Here is a 25121-nt window from a genome sequence, read left to right on the forward strand (position 1 = left end):
CTTTTGTTTTAACCACAACACATGGTAAGCTGGGATGAGCAGAACCAGTTGGACAAGTGCCAGGGCCCCCCAGGGGCTGAAAGCTGCAGGGCTCTGCAGAGCCCCAGATTTTAGGCTCATACTTTGATCTGAACACTTGGAGTGTCTCTGAGGAAGGGGAACTTGGTGCCGCCAAAATGTATTATTCTTTTTCAGTTCTGGGGCAGCCAAGACTGTTGAGGCCCAAGCAGTGAAGAAGTCAGCATCCCTGGAGGCTTGCATTGTTTCTCTGGGGTTGAGCATCATGCTGGCAGGGAAAAGGGGGGTGTTTGTGGCTGGCTGTGGCCTCTTTTTGTGGGGCACAGGACTCTCCTTGAAGGCTTTTTTGTTGTTGGGGGGGTTTTGGGGTGGTGGTGTGCATAGGGATGTATGCGAGTGGGGTGTTGGTCTAAGCATAGAGTTGGGGAATCCAGATTTGTGTCTTGTCCTCTGGCTTAGGTGTTTTCATGGTGAGCTTGTAGCATAAAATTTGCAAATTTAATCCTGGGTGTGAACTCAAACCTGCTTCTGAGAAGTGGGATCCTAGTGGGCATGAGGACATTTTTTTTTAACCATAACACATGACAAATTGAACTAGTGCCAGGGCTATGGGGCTGAGAGGTGTAGGGCTTGGCATGCTACGCTGATCCCTAGATTTTGGCCTGTGCTTTAATCGGAAGATTCAGACTGTCTGTAAGGAACGGGAACTTGGTGTGGCCACATTTCTTTTTCAATTTTGGGTCAGACAAGAACATTGAGGCACGAGCAATGAAGAATTCAGCAGCCATTGAAGCTTGCCTTGTATCTCTGGCGCTGAGCATCATGCTGGCGGGGGAAAAGGGGGATGTTTGTGGCTGCCTGTAGCCTGTTCTTTTAGGGAATAGGGTCCTCCCTCAAGGCTTTTTTTTTTTTAAATTTATTTATTTTAAATCTAGGGTGGTTATGTGCATAGGCTTGTATGTGAGTGTGGTCCTGGTCTAGGCATGGAGTTGGGTTGCAGGGCTGGAGCCTGGCTAGAACCAGCATCCAGCAGCAGTGAGGGTAGTGGCAGTAGGGTGCAGTTGTGCTCCCCTATCAACACTTGTGCTTCAGCTGTGATTTATTGTCTAGGACAGAGTGCCGAAAACACCTGCAACCTTGATTTGTAAGATGTTGGTGTGGTGGGGTGGATTATGTGGGAGCTGTGAAGCATCCTATCTTTGTGATAGCGTATACCTGACTCCCTTCCCCCTGTCCACGCCGAAGCATGCATGCCAAGCAAAATGCCTTCAGATAGCACACTAGCACCCCTGCTGGGGGTTGCCTATGCCTATGCCTATCCCTATTCCTGGTCTTGAGATTTCAGATTCAGAGGCTGTATCCCTCACTCCCATGCTCAATAGCTATTGACCTGCCTTTCCTTCAAGCACTGATCCACTCCCTTTTGAATCTAGTGCAACTGTCAGCTTCCCCCATCTGTGGTGGGAATGAGTTCTGCACTTGAAGGAGAGGCTGAGGGACAAAACTTCCTCTGAAACGTCCTACCTCCTAGTTTTATTTTGTGACTCCCCAGCCCCGTATCGCACAGAGGCTCAGCAGTGGGCTGGGCTGTTTCGGGCAAGGCCTTTTAGCCTTTTGTGTAAAGCGCAAGTCCCTGCTGGAGCAGGCGCTGGGGCCCTGTCTCTTATCCCAGGTCGCTGCCCTAAGCGCGGGCATGAAACAAGCGGCCTGTGAGGGAGCAGGCGGGTTTGTCCTCAGAAATGCGGCCGGGAGCGTAGCCCGCTCCCATCCTCGGGACAGCCCCAGCCCCGAGTCTCAAGCCGGAAGCGACGCTCCGAGCCGGCCCCGCCGCCTCCGGCCTGCTCGAGCTCCGGGAGCGCTGAGGAAGGCGGAGCGAGGGCGCGAGGCCGGGGCATCGTCGCACCTGCCTGTGTTGGGGGAAAGCCCGGAGCTGCCAACTCAGCGCGGGGCGGGGCGGGGCAGCTTCCCGCCCCTCCGGGCCCTGCGTCAGGGCTGCAGCGAGCCAGGCCATGGAGCTGGATGAGGCTTTCGGGGCCGTCGGGGAGTTCGGCCGCAGCCAGCGGCGCCTCACCGCCTTCCTGGTGCTGCTGCAGGTGGGCGTGGCAAGCGCGGCGGTCCAGCTCCTCGGCAAGGCCCCGGGGCCCAGCGAGGCAGCAGCGGCGCCTGGCACTATTAAGCGTGGTGGGAGGAGAGCCCCGTCCGGCCTCTAGCTAAGCAGCTGCTCTTGGTGGGCACCTCTGCCCTCCTCGCTTGTCCTTAAACGCGGCCTCTTGCCAGCTGGGCCCCTGCTTGCTGCTCCCCTGAACGGGGTGGGAGACCGTGTCCTAGAGTTTTCCCAGCCAACGCAGCGGCTCTCCAGAAGCAGATGGGCCTTCCACGAAGGTTTACTTCAGGGTGCGGAGCAGCAGGGGTGGCCCATGAGGCCTGCACCACTTGTTTTGTGGCTGGAAGGTTGGGGTGTGCGCGTCCAGGATGCTTACTTTGGACAGGTTTGCCTTAGATCCAGGCGGAGGGAGCCCAGGAGGCCTAGCCAGCCAGCCACTTGTGAAGTCAGGTAGTCGTTTCTTGGCAAATGGAGGAGCCATTAGCGTGTATGAGTCACTTGGAAACCCTGGGCAAGGATTTTCCTGGGTGGCATCTTCTGTTGGACCAGCTCGCTGTGTCTTGTTTCCATTCCACAGCAGGTTTTTGCACAGTTCCAACCACTCCGCACGGGGCCTGTGCTACAGCCTGCTGTGGACAGTGTGCTTGGGCACAGCTGGTTTTGTGCCTGTTGTATGCCACAGAGTAAATTCTCCCTTAGCAGTCATGTTGTGTGTCTGTCTGCCAGAATGATCTCCCATTTGTGTTCTTGTTGCACACTGTCATGTCTGTGTTTCCTCTCTTGGGCTGCATCTAAACGAGTGCAGGTGTGCAGTATGCGGTACTGTAGACTTATCTGCAGCACCACACACTGCACATTCAGGTGTTCCCTGTGCTGCTGCCTTGCACCTTGGGGAGGAGTGGGGTTTGACCCCGGGAGAGTGCAGGGCAAAAAAACCCAACCCAACAGAAAAAAAGCAGGGTGGTACAGATGGTGGCAGCATTGCCCAAAACCAGAGCCTAGCCTACCAGAGCCACACTCTGCCAGCTGTAGCTCCCTGAGGGCCCCAGGTTGCCGGCCCCAGAGTCCGCTACCCCACCAGGGAATCTGCCACACGCCAGAGAGTGCATGACATAGGCATTCCCCAGGGACAAGTAGCAGTTGCTGCTTCTTGTCCCCAGGGAAACAAACGTCCATGCTTGTGTAGTCATGGCCTTAGTGTTCTTTCCTGAATGCTCTGAAGTTCATTGTCATTGGGTCCAAAAAGCAATAATTGGGTTTTTTTGGCAGAAAGGCTTGTGGGATAATCTTTGTGAAGTCTATGAAGTCACTTGTGTAGCTGATAATCAGAAGTAATGGGCATCTAGACACTCTTATTGATTTGTCTATTGACTTACAAAACCTAACTCTGAGCAACCATTATTGAAATATGTGGCTATGGGTAATGCACAGTCCATTAAAAAAAACGTGAAATGATACGTATTTTAATTTTTGAGGAAATATTTAAACATTTGCCGTATAGAATATGTCATCAATAATTCTAATATTATAAAAGCCTAAGTCTGTCTGTCCGTCCGTCTGTCCGTAATGCTTTATTTGCGCTCTGATTGGTTGGCAAACAGCCAATCAGAGTGCGAACAAGTGTTGCAACAGGAGCTGGTGGCATGCTGCTATGATGAGAGTGACACAGGATGGGGGGGCCCACTGCGCTGCTCCCTGGAGCCAGGGGCAACTAAGCAGATGGAACAGGGTGGGCAAGGCCAGCAGATACATACGTGGATTACTAATTTATATACCACACCCACACACAATGATATCTATATATGTATATATGTGTATTCACTACTTTACACACATACCACCCAGCTACACATACAGACAAGTGAGTTCCTAAGTTGGGTATTGTGATATGTATGTATGTATGTGCTTGGTGTATTTGGGATACCTGGGGAAAGGTTAAGGTAAGAAAGTAGAAGTGTAGGGAGTTAAAGTTACCAAGACTGGGATTAAACCGGTAGACTACAGGGGCTTGGGCTGAAGAACTGAGGGTAACTTCAGGTTAATTGATCTTAACTGATTAAAAGACAATGCCCAAAGCCTGCAGAACAGGGAAGCAGTGCCAGCACAGCTATGGGGGAGCTGAAAAGGTAGGTAGGGAGAGGGGAAAATGGGACTAAGGGGAAGTGTGGGTCTTAAAGAGGGGATCTGGGTGTGGGGAGTCAGAGGATGGCTCCAGGACAGCTAGAGAAGTTGCAGAGAGCGGCAGTAGGTGCTGGAAGCGGGAGAGAACTCCAGGACAGCTAATAGGAGCTGGGAAGCTGCGGGGGAGCTTGAAAACAGATAGATGGGCAGCAGAAAATCACAGAAGTGGTGCTGGCTCCTACCCTGGGGGTCTTTAAGAGGAAGCTAGATGAACACCTTGCTGCGGTCGTTTGACCCCAGTACTCTTTCCTGCCATGGCAGGGGGTTGGACTGGATGATCTGCTCAGGTCGCTTCCGACCCTACAAACTATGAAATGGGAAAAGCAGCAGGCAGCAGGGACAGCAGGAAAGCAATGAGAGGCTGAGAGGTGGCAGGAAAGGGGAAATGGAATTGGGAGGAGATTGGGAAACTAGCAGAGAGGGTGGGAACTGAAGCTGAGAGAGAGAGAGAGAGAATGAGGCTGGAATTTAAGATAGGGAAGGGACTGGGATTCAGTAAAACATGACCCAACTTGGGGTTGCAAATGACAGTGGTTTTAATGAACAGGGGAGATGGTGACACAATGCCAAATTGGTTCCCTTGCACCCCTTCCCCCCACACACACACACAATGGCAGCAGGGGTTAGAGAGGCTTGGTGCAGGGGCTGAAGTCCACTGAAGTCCAGGAGGAGACAGAGAGAGAGAGAGAGAGAGAGAGAGAGAGAGAGAGTCCAAATTGTATGAGGAGGTATGCAGATAATATCTACCTATCCAGGGTGGAAAGGGGTCCTTATCCAGTAGATGTTGTCCAGAGGAGGGTTGCCAGCAGGGCCTCTGGGTGGATAGGTGGTGTGGCATGGTGCTGATTCAGATGGAGAGGGCGTCCCACTGGGTCTGTCTTCACTGCCCCTTCTTATAGGGGCAGACCTTGTGTGACCCTAGTGACAGGAGGCATGCCATCCCCACCCGTTTCCCTTTCTCCCATCATTCTTGACAGGCAGTTTGCTAGTTCTAATATTATAAAAGCCTCAGACTGTCTGTCTATAACGCTTTATTCACACTCTGGCTGACAAAAGCAGCCAATCTGAGTGCTCCAAGCGTAGGGGAGCATCACCATGATTCCAAAGCTGCACCAAGGACTAGGCAGAGGGTGGTGGAGCTGAGGCCAGTAGCACAGGCCCTCGGCTCCTCCACCCCACTCCCTGCAAGAGGCAGAACAGCAGCAGCACAGGGTGTTAGGTGGTGGCACTCCATCCCAGCCCCCTCCCACGTCATTCTTGTTGGGCAGTTGGCTATTCTTTAATAAAGATCTTTTGTAATTTTGCAATGTAGATGAAGTGGGGCACTGTTGGACTGGTGGGGCAAACCAATTAGAGCTGAGGATCTTCCATGAACAAAACTTTGCATAACATTGGATAAGACCTGAGTGCATATTAGTTTTCAAGAATATTTAAATTAAAAAGTCTAGTGTTTGAAACTGAGAATTGTATTTCTTATATAAAGCATTTAAAATTGTTGTGTACCTCTTGAGTCCTGTAAGGAGGGAAAGTCTTCTTATGAACCTTTCCATGGGAAAAATCCTTTTTTTTGATCATCTAGATTCTCTAGTGTATAGGGTTTGCTTCAGCTTTATCTCTGTAAAGAAAACATTAGAGAATTTTTAAAATGGAAACTCAGATCTGTATTGGTCCTTTAGCTTTGTTGCAAGGGCTCACATTCCATAGTGATTTTTCTAAATAAACTGTTAATAAATTTTGGAATCAGACTTTAGTCAAATTAAATGCTGGTCTTTGGTATTAGATCTCAGCAAGGAATATCTAGTAAAATATTTTTAAATCTTTCTTCTTTCTATGTCTTATGATCTTGTGCCACAGTAACAAGAAACAAAATTGAATAATTTTGGATCTAGGGGAAGGCGACAAAATCATACTTTTAATGGAAACCCACTGACAGTTTTAACTGTGTCGTGTGCTGTCATTCCAGAATGCCTGACAAAAGAGTTCATATCTCTGGCTTAAAACGCATCAGTGTAACTTAAGTGTTTTGATCAAGTATTAAGTAAATTTAATAAGCTTAAATTAGATAAACAAGACAGCAAGCTAGCATGGGGATTATTCAAGATAGATAATCACATGTCTCTTCTTTTAAGGTGTATGTAGCCTGCCAGTCCATGCTCATTGTGCTAGTGGGGGCTGTACCACAGTATCATATCAACCAAGAAGAAATTCCAGCCAGCAGAGATGAGCTTGCCAAGCACATCCAATTTACAGATAACTTCACATCTATAGTAACTGAGGCAAGTGCTTTTTGCTGTGTCATTGCGTAACAATTATTTCTGTATTTCTCATTTCTGTTTGTTAACAATATGGGACTCTTCCTTGTGAAGTTTGAAGAATACTTAATTAAGGAGGTTGCATGCCCAAACTAATTTACCAGCACATTAGGACATAGAAATTGCTGAATGTGAAAGAGTTGCTTGGGTATGGCCTTTCACCTTTAAACTTACTTAGACTTATGGGATTTTTTTTTACTGTTGTTTTCTTTCATTTCTTAAATCCTATAAATATGTTAAGAGCATCTGTGTTCATTAAATAAATTATGTTCTTGGTATATTCTCCAGTTTTAAAAAATAAGCTATCTTCAGTTGTGTGCTTATGCATCAAAAAAGCACTTGGAAACTTAAGTGGTAAAGACACATTTTTCACTTCTTTCTCTAGACTGTGTCAACATTGTTAGAAATATTATTTTAGCCATAATTACAGGGTTACTATCTCAACATTATATGGCAAGTTTTGGTTCTCTTCATTTAAAGTTTTTCACTAAGGCAGTGGTTCCTGTAGTTCTCATCCTTTCTTAGATAAACAAGGAGTCCTATATGCAGTTTTATTTTTTGAATTGATGTTTCACCTGTGTTTCAAGGATGTTGTATGTTTCAAGTCTAAAGCTTCTTAGCCTCAGACTGAAGTATGAGGTCTTGCTGGTAAAATATATTGTTGTTATGAATCTAGCTTGACATTTTATTAGTCACTATAGTAATCAAGGTTAAACCGGTCCGTCCTTATGCAAACCCCTAAATGTATTTAGGAAAAGCATTAACTGGGTAAGATTTACTGTCTTTTGGGTGTGGGCCTAAAACACTTGCAGTCAGTGGGAGGTGAGCTATAAGCATTTTGCATGTTGAAGCTAATTGTATTTTTCACAATAAGACCTAAGTTATATTTCAAGGTCTGAGATTAAATTTACTACAAAGACTTTGTCAGCTAGAAATCAGTAAAACTTATCTATCCTCATGAATACAAATGTTTAGATTCTAAAGGTATTTTTTATGTTCTGATGGTATGATTTTACTATGTAAAGTAAGACATGGTTTTACCATTATTTTGCATATAAATCTGTTTTCCAGTTTCTGAATTGAATAGGTTTTTCCTATTATGTTCTTAAGTTTTTGTCATGATTGGATCATTTCATGAATCTTGTCAGCTCCAGATGGAAGTAGAGTATTACTAAATTATAGTATAAATCAGTTCATGTTTAGATTCTTTTTTGTTCTGCAAAATTCTTGAAATTAATGGTATAGTTAACAGGTGTTAGTAATTTCCCCATTTTACTCTTTTTCATTTAAGTTCATTTATTTACAAGTGACAGTAACTGTGTGTTTCTAAATTACAGGGTGAGGTAATCTGATCTGAACTCTGTATAATCCAGGCCATAGAAGTTTCCTACATGCTTCTTGTTTGAAATAGATATTATCCGGTAGACAAAACTTATTTTGATTTCGTTCCTCTTCTATAATGAGATTTCCAAAAAGGTTGTTAGTTTGCACCAACTGTAGTAATGGTTTAGGTATGTAGACGCCAGTTCATTAAGACCTGGTTTGATTTTACCAATTCACTTCAAGGTTTTCACCTTTTGCCATAGCAGACCAGTGCTAAACTAGGGCCCTTCTCCCATTTAGCAATATGAAAAACAATGTGGTTGCAACCTCCCAGAAATATGACCTCCCTGGAAGTTCCAGTTTTCAGGTTGAAAACGCAGGTCCTGGAGAGCAGGATTCAGTATTCAAACTAATTTTGATCATGGAAATATATGGCAGAGGTAAAGCCACATTCAACACCAAAAAAATTTCTGTGTGTTCTTTTCTGACCTCAACAAAGTTATTCAGAACTTCCAGGTGAAAGCCAATTCATTTCAGAATGGAAGAGGTTTTTGATTCTTGACTTAATTTTTTTATAGCCAAAGCTTCCCTAAGAACTGAAAAATGTTCCCAAATACCTTGGGATGCAATCCTAGTTATGAAGTCACTTACTTTTCTTTTTCTGCCTCTTTTGTGGCATTATTAGTGCAAATATCATGATACTGGAAGCTTTTCCGTGAAATATTCAGTGGAAATATTGAGCTTTGAATTATTTGATGCTTCTGTGTTCGATTTCCCTATGACCCTCTTCCATGTACATGCCCTAGAAGGCTTTTTTAGATTTGACAACAGCTATTCTCATATAATGCAGTAGCTAACGTGTTCTGGTGCATATATTGGTGTGAATTCACCAGAGGGAAAAGCATCCTGAAAATATCAATGAGAGGCGGGGTGGGGATTTCCTGCTTTTTGATTCCATGGAACATTGGAGGGAACATATACTGTAATACCTCCTTTCATGCAAAAATCTGAAGACATGGGCACCTGCTAATAAGTTGCTATAGGGCAAGGTAAAAAACCAAAATGTGGAGTTCCTTGTTAAAATAACATTTGATTCAGTATTTCACAGCAGGTAGAAAAAAGCCAAATTCCACTGCAACAGAATTGCAGAGACTAGAGGGCCTTGAATGAGATAAATGGGGCAGGATAGTACCTTAGGTCATGTCCAGATGAGCATGGCTGTGTAATATGTGATGCAGTAAACACATCTGTGCCACCACATACCGCACATTCAGGTGTTCTCCACAGTGCAAGGTGGCATTGTGGGGAGCGTTTTTAACCTTGGGAGATCCTGGGGTAAAAAAAACCTGTGCCCAAAAAAATAAAGTGGGTTCATGCACGCAGGGACAGTACCGACCGCCCAAAACTAGAGCCTGGCTGACCAGAGCCACATTCCAGCTGCTGGTTAGGCTCTGAGTGGAAAGGTAGCCACTGCTGCAGCCCCAGGAGGACCCCAGGTAAGGCTGCTGGGCAGCCTCCCCTACCCCATCCGGAGTAACCTGCTGCACACCAGGGGGTGCGTGGCACAGGTATTCCTTAGGGACAAGTAGCAGAGGCACAAGGTATGCCACTGCTTCTTGTCCCTGGGATAACAAATGTCCACTGAACATTAAAGACTAACTGGTTCAGAGAGTCATATGCTTTCATAGCTGACAGTCCATTTCATAGCACCTGACAAAGTAAGCTGTAGGCTGTGAAAACTGATGCCTCCGTAAACCAGTTAGTCTGTAAAGCTGTTAACAGATAATCTCATTTGAAGCAATTTTGATTGTCCTAGGTTTTGACCCACATCAAAACAAAAGCAGTACAGCCATTTACATGTGTAGCCCTTCTGAGTTTCATGGCTCTTACTCTCCCACTAGGTGGCCAGTGAGTGGACACAGCTTGACAGGTTTGTCCCTGAAATGAATCACATCCCATGCAATCTCTGAAGCATTAGCACATTTTATTTCACATATTTTGTAGGTAGTTGAAGCAGGGGAATAGACATATCGATCTGTAGGATCCAATGACAAAAGGGACTGGCCTCCCTCTTCCACCCCTGCCCCCAGAAAAGTGCTGTGTTGTCTCCCTGCTCTGCCTGACTTCAGACTAACATGGCTAACCACCTTTCTCTAGTTTACCTCACATTTTCAAGGCCTTGGGATGTAGTTTGAAAAATAGTGGTTGGGGTAATACATTATAAAAGTAAAACATACTATATACTACTTTGTTCCTGGTGAACATTTTTATCATTGATACTGTAAAGGTAATTTGAACAACGTAATAGTTAGTTCCATGTTTCTCAAATGAAGTGTAACGTGAGTCTTGTATTTCCATTTTTTAATGGCTTAGGCTGTGTTGCTTTGAATCAAAGTTTATTAGCCACAGCGACAAAATGTTTTTCTGTATTGTTCAAACCCATTAAGTTGAAACCTAGCAGGAGAACTATATTATGTACTTTCTTGATGAACGTATATATTTGTTTAAAACACTTGGTCTGTAATCTGCCCTCAGGCTTTGCTGGAGACTGTGAATGAATATAGGTAAGATAGCAGTTAAAAACAAAAAAAAATATTTAATTTCTTAAGAAGCAAATGAATTAATGCTACTAGTTTTTTAACTACAAACAGATTCTTGTATTTTGACAGTGGTATTTAATCAAACAAGAAGCTTATAAAGTGAGCCTTGCATCATCCATGTTTTTTGCTGGATTGCTTATTGGAAATATTGCATTTGGCCCATTGTCTGATAAATTGGGCAGGAAGCCAGTGTACCTGTCAGGTAAGATGATGATAAAATTATTTTTTCTTATGAATTATTTTTTCTTATGATGTCATCTCCCCCCGAGAAAATTAAGGTTAGAGCATGAACAATTGTTTTTTTTGCTATTGAAACATATCTACATTCAGTTCCCTGGGGCATACACATACAATTTTATTTTCCATTGATGGTTGTGGGGATATTTTTCAAAGAAATATTGCCTTGTTTATTCCATCTTAATTCATTTTAGAAGATGGTTTTGTTTATTCAAAGTAGATGTGGTTTATAATTTTAATTTCAATCGGTGATCTTCTCAATTACCTTTTCAAGCACATTTCCTGATATAGTGTATTTCCTAGTTTGTGAACTTTTTTGAAATCGGCGATAGTGTGTAGCAGATTAACCTTAAGAGGCTTCTGTACATTTTATATCTCAGCATCGGATTTTGATTTTACTGTTTCTTAGCCAGCTAATGACACCATTTCACTTGAATTGTCCAACCTCCCATTAGTTATTGCATCTAAATCATGGGTGGGCAAACGGCCTGCAAGCTGGATCTGGCCTGTCAGCTGATTGGATCCGGCCCATGAGCTGGGTCTGGCCTGTCAACTGATTGGACCTCACCTGCAGCAGCCCCCTTAGTGGTTTGCATGGGGCCAAGACTCACCTGCTCCCACCTGGGACAGCCCACATCTGCCAGACAGCCCTGCCCTGGCCTTGGCCTGTACCCACATAGCTGGTGAGACTACTGCCACAGTGGCCTGTGTACTGTTCTTCACCCCACCACCTCCAGCAGCAACTTCTCCTCTTCCTGCCATTGCTGTGTCACTCTGGGATGTGCACTGGGTAGCAGATGCCCAGCAAGGCAGAGGGGAACCTGCAGCCAGGTGACTCCTGCCCCAGCAGGAAGGGCTCCAGCTCCTGGCTGTCTTCCATGTCGTGGCATGATGAGCAGCCACCTGTGGGTGGCTGAGTGGGTAGAAGGTGGTTGGGAGTGGAAACTGGAGCCCTGCATGCTGGGGCAGAAACCACCTGGCTGCAGCTGCCCCTTTGCCCAGAACACATCCCCATGCCTTCCCCACATTACCTGCTGCCAAGAATAGCACAGCAGGGGCAGGAGGAGGGGAGCTGAACACTACTTCTGCGGCTGTGGCAGCAGCCCTGCTGGGATGCTGGGTAGGTCTGGGATGGTGCTGTCTGATGGGCATGGGGCAGGTGCAGGCTGCCCCAGGAGGGAGCAGACAGGACTTAACCACATGTGGAGCACCACTGGGACGGCCATGGGTCGGATGGGTAGAGGGGGTGGACCTCACTGCACTGCCCAGGTAAACTCTGCTGCTTGCTCCCCCTCCCCCCCACCCCTTCTTCCCCCATCCCTAGCCAGCTCTCAGGATCTGATGTTCAGGCAGCACCCCCCCACCAACATACATACTCCCACCCCAGCCCCCACAATATACAAGAGTAAGATTTTATTACGCAATTGCCTCTATATACACTACACAAAAAATTTAAATCAGGACAAAAATTATTTTTTGAAATAAAATTAAAATACATTATAGTAGATGTTTGGTTTATAGTATATAATTTGGCTTTTTTCCTATAATTTGTTAAAATATTTCAAAACAATTTTATGTATGTGGTCCTTCACAGCTCATAAAAACTCATAAAGTGATATCCCAGCTGAAATAATTGCCCAGCCCTGGTCTAATTGATGTGCTGTTGGTCAGGTGAACTATAGTAGCACATATGTTTGTAACATATCTCCTGTCCAGCAAAAGATGTGGAATTTGTTCCAGTTTTTTTTTTTTTTAGAATTCACAGTAGAGAGACTTATACATTTCATATTCGTAACGTTAAACGCTTTTCCATCCATACGACAATTTTTTTTCTTTTTTGGCATGCTTTTTCTTATTTTAAAATAACACTGTAATTTCATGGTATTTAGAAGGACAAACATGACATCATCCCTATTCCCATAACCTGGGAATAGGGATGTGGCCTGCCAGGCCACATATTTTCTAGCGTGTCCTTTCTGGTTGCTGGACAATTTTAGTAGAAATGCAGTGCTTTTTATAGGTAGCTAATGATGTATTGTGTAATAATTGAAATGCAGGAGTCAGGAGTACTAGAGTTTGTTTTTGGCTTCACTGATGTACCTTGGGCAACAGTTACATAATCATTTTGCATGTTTTTCGTACCTATAAAGTGTGAATAATAATCATTCACATTGATTGGATTCCAAATGTTTCATCAGAGCAGGCTAATTTCTCACAAACTCAAAACAGCATCTCTTGGGATCTCAAATCACTTTAAGAGTTTTTGACTAGTTAGACTAGAGCAGGGGTGGGCAAAATGCAGCCTGGGGCTGGATGTGGTCTGCCAGGCCATTCTGTCTGGCCTACGGGACCCCTAAAAAAAATTAGAAATTAGCATTAGTCTGCCCTGGGCTGCCTGTCATTCAGCCCTTGATGGCTTGCTGAAATTCAGTAAGTGGCCCTCTGCCCAAAATAATTCCCCGCCCCTGCACTGGAGGACAGTGTAAACAGTGATGATTATTCACTCTTCACAAGCAGGAAAAACGAACTTTAGACTGTATCTGAAGTCAGAACATCTGGATATAAGGAGTTCCTGTTTTTAGGAATGTTATTTCATCTCAACTTAATTTTGATGAGTAATGAATAGCTTATATCATGGCCATTTATTTTTCAGTTGAATTGTTTATTGTTTAATGATAATGTCTGAAGGTAAGGTTTCTTGTATAGATCTCCATATTAGTGATTACACAACTTGGATTTGAGACTTGTACATAAGCTAATAGAGATTAGAAAGTATTTGGAGTTCCTTGGAATTCTCATTTTTAAAGGTGTTAGTAAAATCAAATGTGTAAATTCAGAGAGATACTATCTTTACAATACTAGTAATGGTAAATAATTTAATTCTGTCCCCTTTATCCTTCCCAGATTCAGTCTACTTGATAAGGCTAATATACTCTGTGTATTTTGTTCAGGTCTGTTCTTTGATGTAATTTTTGGGTATGTTGCGGCATTTGCTCCAAGCTATGAAATTTTTGCAACGTCACGCTTTATTGTTGGGATTACAAATGGTGGAATGTCTCTGGTGTCTTTTGTCTTGACGCAAGAATATGTAGGAAAGTCATTCTGGTCTTTTACAGGTAAAATTTAAGAATATTTTTTTAATACTGTATAAAGTATTTGTTTTTTTTAAAAACTCACAAATATATTATGAATTGTAACTTTATAAAGTTAATTTAAGTAAATATTAAATGACCAATTTTTTTCATTCCAAGCTACCACTGAGTTAAATGGGAATTTTGCTTGAATAGGAACCGTACAATTGGGTCCAGTATGATAAACAATGGTAAAACCATGAGATTTCAGGATTTAGCATAGTTCAGTGGTTCTCAGCTCTTCTAGATTCCAGGCACCCACTGAAAAATGCCAGCTCTTAGCTTTCACTCATTTCTTTACTACAGAAAAATAAAATAGCTATTCTTCTGTCCCCAGAAAACTTGGAAAAACCACAACAAATCAGGATGTTTTTGACCTTAGGATTTCTGCCTCACATCTAACAGTGCTATATCGTGTGACACTATAGTACCCTTAAAATGCATCAGTACCCTAGAGTTCTGCAGCACCTTAATTTAGAATCACTGTTTCATACAATTTCTTCATTTGTGGTCTACTTTCCATGAAAAAGATGTTTTTATAGACTCTCCCAGCTTCTAAATTACACTTTATAGTGCCTTGAGAAAATATTTAGAAGATCAAGTACTCTTTTTGTCTTCCCCACCAAAAAATGTATTTAAAGCAACATGTTCTTCTGTCTCATAAAATGAGTTAGCATGTATGTAATGCTTCCCCTCCGCTCCCAAGTGCAGTACTGATATCAAATGTCTGCATCTGACAGTGCCAAATTTTAAAATACAGGTAGAAGAGGTAGAAGTGCATTTTCTTTTTTTCATCACACTGTTGCAAATCTGTAGTATGTCCAACTACTATGGATTTACATTAGAGTAAACTGAGAACAGAATTTGGCCCAACATGCTTAACTGCAGTGGTTATAAGCATATTTACTTTTCGTATTTCCCAAGAAAGGGAAAAAAGCATCATAAGGGCCTGTACAGTAGGCCTCTCCAAATAGGGAAGTATTTGATTCGGACTCACTGATTTGGAGGACAGTGAGTCGATTCAGAGATTCAGATCACTGTCCTGAAAATGCAATATCTCACTTCTTCAGGTTTCTCATCCTATTTTTTTCTTGTTTTTTCTTTTATCATTGTCTTACCCTCTAGGAATAGGGAAAGAGATTGTTTTGTTTTGGGGGGTTTTTTCTGTCTTTTCAGCAACTGGTATTATTCTGACTTCCTTAATAGTCCTCTCCATTTTTCTCTTCTTTTCCAGCTCATGTTCTTTTTATATGTCTTTCTGTCTCTCTCTCTCTCCCCCTTCTTCTTGCCCCTTTTCTATGTCTTTCTTGGCTCTTTCCCGTCTCTTCTTCTGCAGGGATGGCCCCTGATGGGCTGAAGAGATAATCTACTCCCTGCTGCTTGTCATTTCAGGTGCTTTGTGTTTTTAGTACCTCAGGAGGGGACTGTGAAGCAACTGGTCAATGGGTGAATTGGAGAGGGAGATACTGAGCACTGCCTTTAACAGCAGGACTAAAGAAGTGCTTCTGTCAGCTGTGGTCAAGATTCAATGGACCTTACTCTGACAACTTATGGTTTAGTACTAGATCTCACACAAAGAGTTTGCTGCTAGGCTTTTGTGTTTGGTATTGACTCCATATGTTTCTCCAAGACAGACAAGGTTCTTTGGGTAAAACCAATATCTTTTATTAGACCAACTCAGATAAAAGATATTGGATTTACTCAAATAACCTTGTTTAGCCTATGTCCTTAGACCAACATGGCTGCAACCTACACCCTTGAAACATGGAATGTATTTCTCCAATGTTTTTTATCGATATTTATTCTCCAGGAAGGCTTGGTAAATTTTAATAGGTACTGTTTGGTTCTAGCTGTTTTTATACCCAGTACTGTCCTTAGAATTTTATACCTCACTTAAATTTTGTCTACTCTACCACAGTACTGCCACTCCATGTTATCTAAATGCACCTAAATAAATAACCTCAAGTATTTACTGTCTGTGCCCCCAACTTCTATCTAGCATTCCTTCCTTTTCTTGCTTCCTTCAAAAATCCATGATTTAAAAAGAATGAAAATTCTATAAAAGCATATCTGGGTCAGAATCAGATGACTTTATTTCAACAAACTCATTGCATTGTGCTAGCCATTTTGAAGATGTTATAAAGTCCTTTTTGCTGTAGAGTACATACCTAGAAACTGCTTAGAACTTGAAGAATCTGTACATGGGTTTTGACATTGTTTTAAATAGCAGCTTTTTCTTACCTTTATTTACAGGTTCATTAACAAATTTGACCTTTGCAGTTGGCATAGCAGTTTATGCCTTACTGGGTTACTACATAAGGCAATGGCGTTACCTTGCATTTGTATCAAATTGTCCAGGAATTGTCTTTTTTCTCCTTTCTCTGTAAGTAGATCAAACTTATTATGGCTATGAAAACACAATATACAGTACTTTAACAAGAAGTCTTGCTTTTCACTGAAAAACTGTAATGAAGTAAGGCTAACTTTCATGTTTTTTATGCTTGTCTTCCTTGAAGCATAATGCATATATGTGATAATGAGAGAGATTTTGGCTGATATTTTCAATAATAAAAAAAATGCCTTTAGATTTTACCCACTGTTTAAAGAAGATGCCAAAAGAAATTTTTTTCTGTCCTTACCTCTTGGATAGAAATATTGACACCATTGATAGAGATTCCTGAGCAGCTAGAAAACAAAATCTTTGCTTAGTCATGTTCACAATGTCCCCGTTTAATTAGTATTGATGCACAACAGTCTGCTAACCTCTTTTGAACTGTCTGTAAGTGAGCCAGGTATCAATCAGTAGTTTGGGGTAAAAGTGGAGGAGGAAAGGGAAAAGAGCATTGTAGGAGGGTGTAGAGTAGGCCTCTGCAAATAGGGAAGTATTTGATTCAGTCTTGGCCAATTTGGAGGAAAGTGAGTCAGTTTGGAGATTCGGATCACTGTCCTGAATAGATTTGGCTGAATCAGCTTCAGAAGATTTGGCACTAATTCAGAGACATTCGGTGATTCGGATCAGCTGGGGAGAGGCAGGCACAGCTGGGTGGCTGCAGGTTCTCCCGCAGCTCCCCCAGCTGTGCCTGCCTTTCCCCAGGCAGGGGGAGCCATGGGAGAAACCCCCATGGGTGCCTTGCCTGGCCCCAGCCTAGCCCCAGCACTTCACATAAAAAAAAAAGCCCCGTACTCACTGGCTGCAGGAGCAGCAATTGGGGCCTTTGGGCACTTGTGGCAGAGCCCCCACCATGCAGCACGAGCAGTGGGGGGCAGTGGGAATTGTCCCCTCCCCCGCTTGCCACCCACGTGGCAGCAGCCCCATAGCATGGTTGCAGCATGGCTCGGCAGGGCACCACTGGGGCTGAGTGCTGCTGGGCTCCAGCTGACTGCTAGAGCCCCCGTAGCTCCCAGAAAGCGTGTGGCACTTTGCTGAGCCACGCTGCACCCACACGATGCAGCAGCTGCCATGCAGGTGCCAGGTGGGGAGGGGCAATCTGCGTTGCCCCCCACTGCCCCATACTGTGAGGGGAGGCTCTGTCACAAGTTCCAATTGCCATTCGGGCAGCTGGTGAGTGCAGGGTTTTTTATTTTTTTATTTTTTTTAAAGTACTGGGAAGCTGGGCCAGGCAGGGCAGCCATGGGGACTTCTCCCATGGCTCCCCAGGCTGTGCCCGCCTCTGCTGTAGTGGTGGGAACCATGGGGGCTAAGCCCTGCTGCCACTTGCCCAGTCAGCAGGGGAGGAAGAGTGTGATGTAGGAATGGCTTGCTCTGAGCAGCAGCAGTGCATGGCCCCCACTCCCAGTGCTGCTGCGCCTGCATCAGCAGTGGGAGTGGGGGCTCTGCTCTGCTGCTTGCCAGCTGGCACAGCAAGAAGTGGGATGTGGGCATGGCAGCTCTGGGAGCAGGGGCTCTGCCCTGCTGCCACTAGCCGCCTTCTGCTTGGAGCAAGCTGCGCCCTCATCCCACCCCCTTTGCCCCAGCAGGGCAGAGCCCCCGCTCCCAGAGCTGTCTCACTTGCATCCCGCACCCTCCGCATCCCTTCCTGAGCAATGAACCCCCCAACCTTCCAGGGTAGCTTGTCCCAGCCACAACCCCAGTTCCTTACTCCCCCATGCCCTGTCTTCCTCCTCCCCCGTCCCCCAACCCGAATCTCTGAATTGGCCAAATTTTTTCTGAATCTTTTTCTGAATTGATTTGGATGCCTCGAATTGATTTGGAGTTTTTACTTGGTCTCCTGATTCAATTTGAATTCAGAGATTCAGTCTCCTGATTGGGCATGGAGAAGTGAGGATGTTTCACACAGCCCTCCTGTAGAGCTAGAGGAGAATCTGGAACTTCTCAGCTTGATGTGACAGTTGAGATGGCCAGTGATCAAAAGAGCAGTGTTTGCACATAAAAGGCAGTGACAAGTCTGCAGAGAAACATGAGGGCTGCTAGAGGGCACAGGCTATAGAACTAGTCCAAAATATTGGCTCTATGTCATCAAAGGTTTTCTTAACATGGCAGACTGTGGAAGTACCATTAAAGTGTCAGGCAGAATTTTATGGTTACTTTTCATAAGCCAAATGTCTGTAGTGATGTCTTGGTGGGAAATAAATGAAGTTACAAAGCATTTCAAAGTCCATCCACTTGTGGATGCTCTTTCTAGCTTGGCAATGCTTGTGATTGCTTGCTTTGTTTGGAGTGACCCAAAGTCTGGCGATGAGATATGACATATATTTGCTATTTAAACTGTTTGTAAAAATGTGATAATAGGTGGGTTCCCTTAATACATATTGTTATGAGACTAGTTCTTGGATGTATGAATATGTAAAAAAGTTTGTAGCTTAGTCTGCCTAGTCACAATGTAGTTCAGATCTGAGAAGAAGCAACATGCACTGTGCAGCAGGGATCCTGGTTTTCCCTGTTTAAAAAAAACAACCCCCAATTTTCAGATTAAAAAAGTAAGCCAATTGAAATGAAACACCACATGTATGTGTGTGTGTGTGCATGTGTGCGTGTATATATATTAGTAGTGTTTCATTCTGATCATGGAATAATGTGGGTTTTGGGTTATTTTTTTAATCTGAAAATTGGGAATTTTTTTTAATCGGAGAAAACAAGGATCCTCAATTATCAGTAATTAAAACTATAGATGTAAAACTACAAGCACTATCTATTTATAATACTACAAAAGCAAGCTCTAACATACTGTTTAAACATCCGTTATTTCTGTATAGATCAGGTTTTGGAATTAGTTGCTATCCAAAAATAATGTACAAAAAAAATCAATAACCAAGTATCACCTATTTCCCCAGAGTATATATTAAGGGGCTTTTGTACACGCCACATTTTTTGCCCTTTTTTCTTTTGCAACAGCGAGACTGTTTTCATGAGTGGGTTTTCTGGAAGCTTTAAAAGTCTTTCTGGCACAGTAAACTAAAACTCCTCAGATGTAGTTTAGTTTGGCTCACCGGGAATCAGATCGCATCCACGGATTTGTTGTGTGCAAACACAAAGGCATTCAAAGACATATAATGAGCCTCTTTGTCCACCAGATGGTTCTTGGTCCACCAGATGGTTCTCCCGCTGCTACATTTTGTAGTTTACCCCTTCAAATTGCTTTCGCTTTCTAATTGATCCTGCTTTTTTTTCTTGTGTGGTTTGCTGGTGCCCTGCTTCCACAGCTGCATAGCAGGGCACAGGAATGGGGGCAGTGGGAGGCCCTGGGCTGAGGGGGGCGGCATGAAACTGTTCCACTCTCCTACAGAACAAGCCAGGGTCTGAGCTTAATTCGTTTGAAAACCTCGTGTGTGTGAACACAGATGTGACGCTCCAAAGCTAAATTCGTTCCAAGACCTAGTGTGCACAAACACAGATGCAACACTCTAAAATAAACAAGTTTAAATTTTATAAGCCTATTTAATTTAATGAGGATTAAAACCTGTGGTGTGTACAGGCACCCTCTGAAAGCAAAAATGTTACTCTCAAGAGATCTGTATACCACATAATAGACTTTGTCTCACATTAATTAAAGAGTACTGGAGGGACTTTGAAATATGTAGTTTAACCTTGATAGAGCATATTTCCAACTTGTGGTGAAATAATAAATAGAACAAAACAAAGTTCAGCTAAAACATTCTTTGAATTATCTACCCTTTGTCTTTTTAATTATCTAATGACTTTTGGAATGGTATTCTGGGAAATACACTAGCGAAACCTCAAACTTGGAAAAAAGAAATCCTGAGAGAAATAAGTGGGAAGGAAAGCTACTTGTGTCACTTTCATAAGAAAAAATTTAAAATGCCAGTCAATACCCATTTTAATCCAGCAAAAAAAACTTTAGGCAAACAATGAAATGGGGATGGCTCACCACTTTCCATTATTAGAAATAAAAGCAAAAGCCTGGTAAATATTTCCAGGTAGAGAGTGGTAAGTAAATTTTGCAAATGAGCGGAGATACCTTTCATTCACAATTTAGAATTACCAAAAACAAAGAAGCAAACCAACCTTCTAGAAATAAGAGAAAAACAAGTAATAAGACCTCAACAAATATTTTAAAATAATTTTGGTTATTATGCAATAATACACTAACAATTAATTATACATCAGAATTATTTTCCCAATGAAGAAAATAAGGTAATTAATTTTGATTAACATATTATTGAGAGCTTTTCTTTAAAATGTACAGTCTGAAAGGCACAAGCTGGAGTAAAAATGACAGAAAAATGATTTTTGTGAAGAAAAGTACACAAGGCAAAACTAATTACAACAGTGGAATATAATAGAAACATTTTTCTTTTCACTATGAAAAGAATGGAAAAAGAAATTGGTTGGGTGTTTTGGCCCACATGCACTTCATAGCTCCAAATTTACAACATGAGATGATTGGAAATACACTACCATTTATTGTTTGGTATTTTTGGATATTATTCTGTTACGATGTAACCATTCTGTATTATCACAATGTTGGCACAAATTTAAGTCTAATAATAGTGCTGTGTTTGTCAGATTGACCAACTTGGTTCAGCTTTGATTTGCTTGTTTTTGAAATGCATGTAATAATAATGCAGAGATTATTTCCTTGTTCGCCAAATTTAAATTAGAGAATTCGTTACCAATTTTGTATAAAATTGACTTTAAATGAATTGGCAGTGGCAGAGCTACTAAATAAAAATGACCAAGAGATATAATTTGTGTGTATAAAAAATGTGTTTTTATAGAACCTTATTAATCCTGAAAAAATAGTTTAGATTCATTTTATTGGCTTTAGTTATTCTCTGATTTTCAAAGTCTTGTTAGAAGCAGTGTTTTGTCTAGTAGGTTAACAAAAATGGTTCACATGTGGTTATATTAATAGACAACAAAGTATGATTTTCTGCTTTCTTTTTTTTAAACTGTAGATATAGTTTAACACCTCGATATTATTATATTCATGCTAATTTTGACTATTTAGGAATTTAAATTTTTGAATATTTTGATGCTGCTATGGAACAAAGTTTCGATTTTTTTCTGTAAGACTAATTACAAAGTACAGTTGTAGGTAATTCCAAGATGATTTTTTTTCCCCTCAGATGTGAATATTATAAAAATTGGGTTGAGGAGGAAGTTGTCAAAATCTTCTTGCAGACGAGGTTCTTTGGGTGAATCTGATATCTTTTATTAGACCAACTTAAATAATTGGAACATTTTTTTTAACAAAGTTTTGGGTTTAAAAAGCCTTTGTCAGGCTGAGGAAGTCTCTGCAGTTGGTGTGTGCTCTTCCTGAATGGAATGAATAGTAAAGAAGCCAGAGGCTGGGCTGGCATGCATGCAATTCAGGCAGTTAGTGAAGATGTAAATTGAGGAGTCAGTGGGTGAGAGACCAGCATGGTCCAGGGGGACAGAAAAGAGGGATGAATGTAGCAGTTAAATAGTGGAGAGAGACCTGGGGAGTCAGATGTCAGGCAGGTTAAAATGTGCCATAAATCCAACGTCTATATTTAGTCCATGATTTTTTTGTATCCAGGAGGTTGATGAAGTGAAGTTCATAGGCTAATCTCTGAGAAGTGTTTTGTAAGTTCCCTTTGAGGTTTATAACTGAGAGATTGGAGAGAAAGTGGTTTTCTTGTGAGAAATGTGCCCCCACAGGTAATTGGGTATTCTTGTCTTTGGTAGATTTTCCAGTGTGCATTCATTCTGGTGCACACTTTGTTTGGTCTCTCCTACGTATTTTCCATCAGGGCATTTGGTGCTGTCGGGGAACAGCGGCCCCAAGGTCACGGTGGGCCAAGCAGTTTCGGTATGGAACAGGCGGGATTAGTGGTGAGGAGTCTGAGTGGTACGCGGACTCGTGCTTCAGTTTCAAAAGATGGATTTTTATTTTACTTACGCTTCTGGAGCATAGGCAGAGAAGCTTGCTTCAGTTACAGTTAGATAACGAACGTACAAACGACAAAGGGGTCTGTTGGTCCACGAGGTTCTCGAGCTGAGCCCTTGCTTTCTAGCCAGAGCTAGGTGTGGCTGCCCAACTCGATAGTCCCAGGGCTGGTCAACAGCTCATTAATTGGGAAAACAAACGATGAACTGTAACGCAAAGAACAATGTGACGCCAGTCCAAAGTGGACGAAAATGGATGGTCAGTGGTGATGCCAAAGTCGATTGAGAACGATGCTGAGGGGTGTAGTGATGTTGTAGTCAGTGGTCGAGAAGCAGTTCGGGTCAATCAGGATTGTGATCGGTCGATGCCAGAAATCAGTTCAGTAGCCAAAGGAATCAATATGAAACGAAGGGGAATCGAATAGCCAATTCGCAATGAGGAGGAGACTGGTGGGCCTGAAGCCCTCCAGAAGAGCAGTCCCTGCAGCCGCAGCCTCTGCTCTCTGGATCAATCTCTCCCTGTCTCTCAGTCCCTGCCAAGGCAGCCTCTGCTTACAGGTCGAGCACAGTCTCCCCTCACACACCCACCACCCACTGACAGAGAGAACCCCAAAGGTGGGGGCTCACAAGCATGCAACCAAGTGGCCAATCAGGTTGCTTGCTCTGAAGAATTTTCTAGTTCTATGAAGTCATGCTCTTAGCCAAACTGAGCATGCCTCTGATTAGATTCTGTATATGACTGAGCATGCGCATGGTGGAAAAGTAGGTCAGGCTTGATTGACAAGCCAACAGGTCACCCAGGGGGCACATGCTGGGCATACTGTGGAATTTTCCATGAGCTCATCTCTTCTGCGCATGATCAAACTTAACTCTTGTGTTGCCAGCATACATTCAAAATTTGGTTCGGATAGGTGCATTGGATGAGATATATTACGTTTCTGGAGGTGCAGCTGTAAAATGCAGGGATGCTGATGACGCTGTTGTGGGGTGTAGTAATTGTGAAGGTGGTGGAGAAATGTTGGCAGGTTTTGCATTTCTTGTCATGGCACGGTCTGGATCCATTCGGTGTGTTCTGGGCCTGAGGAAGTTTGCTTCTGGTAATGAGGTTAGTGAGGTTTGGTGCTTGTTTGAAGGCTAGGATGGGTGGTTCTGGGAAGATCTCTTTAAGAATAGTGCCTCTTTCTAGTATGAGTTGCAATTGTTTGAGGATTTTCCATATGGGTTTGAGGAAAGGGTGATATGTCATAACCAGCAGTGTGTGGTTCGTTGGGTTTTTTTCTTCTGTTCTGCAGCAATTCTTCATGTGGTGTCTGGGTGGCTCTTTCAAATGTGTGGATGTTCTCCATGTAAATTCGGTGGTATCTGAGGCCTTGGCTGTATATCACAGCTTGTATGTACAGCCAAGGGCTCAGATACCACCATATTTGCACTGAGGAGAACACCTGAGATTGCCACCTCACCAATCTTAAAAAGGCTTTCACTCAACGAGGACACTCCTCCAGAGAGAGAGATCACACGTTTGAACAAAGAACCTTGTCTGCCGATGTCCTTAGACCAACACAACTACAACCTATACCCCTCAAAATCTTCTTGAAATTTAAGAACCAAATTCTGTTCTTGTTTAAATATAGCTTTAAAATGCATTTGAGTGCAATTCCTGAAAAGGAAATTGGAATCTCACATTTCAGTTTTTGCCATTCCTTAAATTAAATATTGGATGTGTATATTTAATACATGTTTACTTCCTAATGTGATGCTTTGACTTGCTGAGAAATAAGGTTGACCTAGTCTGTCATTGATAGAAATGTACTTTCTTTATCTAATTTTTGTCTGGCAGTTTGCTTCCAGAATCACCCAGATGGCTGTATTCCCAGGGGAACACTGTAGAAGCGGAGCGTGTACTACAATACATAGCCCTGGGTAATGGAAAAGAAAGGTTAACCATAAAATTAAAACCATGTGCAGGTACAATGAAAACAGATGAATCTGCACCCAGTGTCCTAAGCCTAGTAAAACACCCAGTCCTTCGGTGGCGAACTGTCATTTTGATGTATATCTGGTAAGTAGTAAAAAGCAAGCTAATGCTGAAGCACTGTGAGTTTGTCAAATATAAGACACTGATTAAGGTGTTTAGCTTCTCCCTTCATTTTTAAATAACATTCTCAAAGCTCAGTTATATTATACTGTTAATTCCAGGTGCTGTTTTTTAAAAACAGTATTGTGTGTTACTTCATGCTAATTGTAATAATCTTTTTATAATTTTGTGTTACTTAGTTACTGGTCCAAAAAATGAATTAGAAAGTACTGGAAAACAACAACAAAAAAGCCAACCCATAAATCCATAAAATTGTTTCTACTTGATATTGGTTGCATGCACACCTGTCATAGTAAATTGTATTATAATATAGGTGTAAAAAGGAGACTACTGAGACTTAAAAGTGGAGTTGTGGGGGAGCAGTAGAGGAAAATATGAGCTTACCATTTGATCATTAGTTTTCACATGTTAGAATACAAAGTACAAAAACTGCAAAACGAAAGAAACCCACTTATCTTTGCAGTGATATCTGCACTTACTGCACTTATCTTTGCTGTGGGAAGTGCTCTAGACTTTGTCTCCTTGGTTGGGTCTAGTATAGTGTAAAGTAGTCCAAATAGGGAGAGGAGTAACTCTTCTGAAAATATAAGTTCTGATTGGAATAGCAAGAGCACATCCCAGGAGTAACTCCAGTGTAGACCTCATGTCATTATCTGACCTGTTTAAGGCAAAGACTGGCAGAGGGTGTGTCCCTGTTAAAGCTAAGCATTAGATTTGAGATTACTTCTAGGAAAGAATTAGAAAAATCAGTTATTTCATATGTAGATTATCAGGGATGAGAGAGGGTA

The 25121-nt window shown here is 42.7% G+C and overlaps 1 protein-coding gene across 5 annotated transcripts in view; it reads left to right on the forward strand.

Annotated features, from left to right (window-relative positions):
- Window positions 1-1597: 1597 nt before the first annotated feature.
- LOC149859773 (solute carrier family 22 member 15-like) overlaps window positions 1598-25121 on the forward strand; it is a 52685-nt gene continuing 29161 nt past the window's right edge. The window contains exons 1-6 of one of the 5 annotated variants that reach the window (XR_016443612.1): window positions 1598-2111; window positions 6433-6579; window positions 10608-10740; window positions 13727-13891; window positions 16160-16289; window positions 24076-24297. Coding sequence is in view for 3 of the 5 variants with exons in the window: in XM_090058301.1 (XP_089914427.1) it covers window positions 2028-2111; window positions 6433-6579; window positions 10608-10740; window positions 13727-13891; window positions 16160-16289; window positions 24076-24297 (881 nt within the window). In the remaining 2 variants the exon portion in view is untranslated. Of the gene's footprint in view, window positions 2112-6432; window positions 6580-10473; window positions 10503-10607; window positions 10741-13726; window positions 13892-16159; window positions 16290-24075; window positions 24298-25121 lie in introns of those variants that run through there. The other 4 variants (XR_016443611.1, XM_090058301.1, XM_090058300.1 and 1 more) reach the window with 4 other exon arrangements.

Source organism: Crocodylus siamensis, chromosome 7 (genome assembly GCF_052110815.1).
Source record: "Crocodylus siamensis isolate JL-2025a chromosome 7, ASM5211081v1, whole genome shotgun sequence".
In the NCBI taxonomy this organism is placed as follows: domain Eukaryota; kingdom Metazoa; phylum Chordata; order Crocodylia; family Crocodylidae; genus Crocodylus; species Crocodylus siamensis.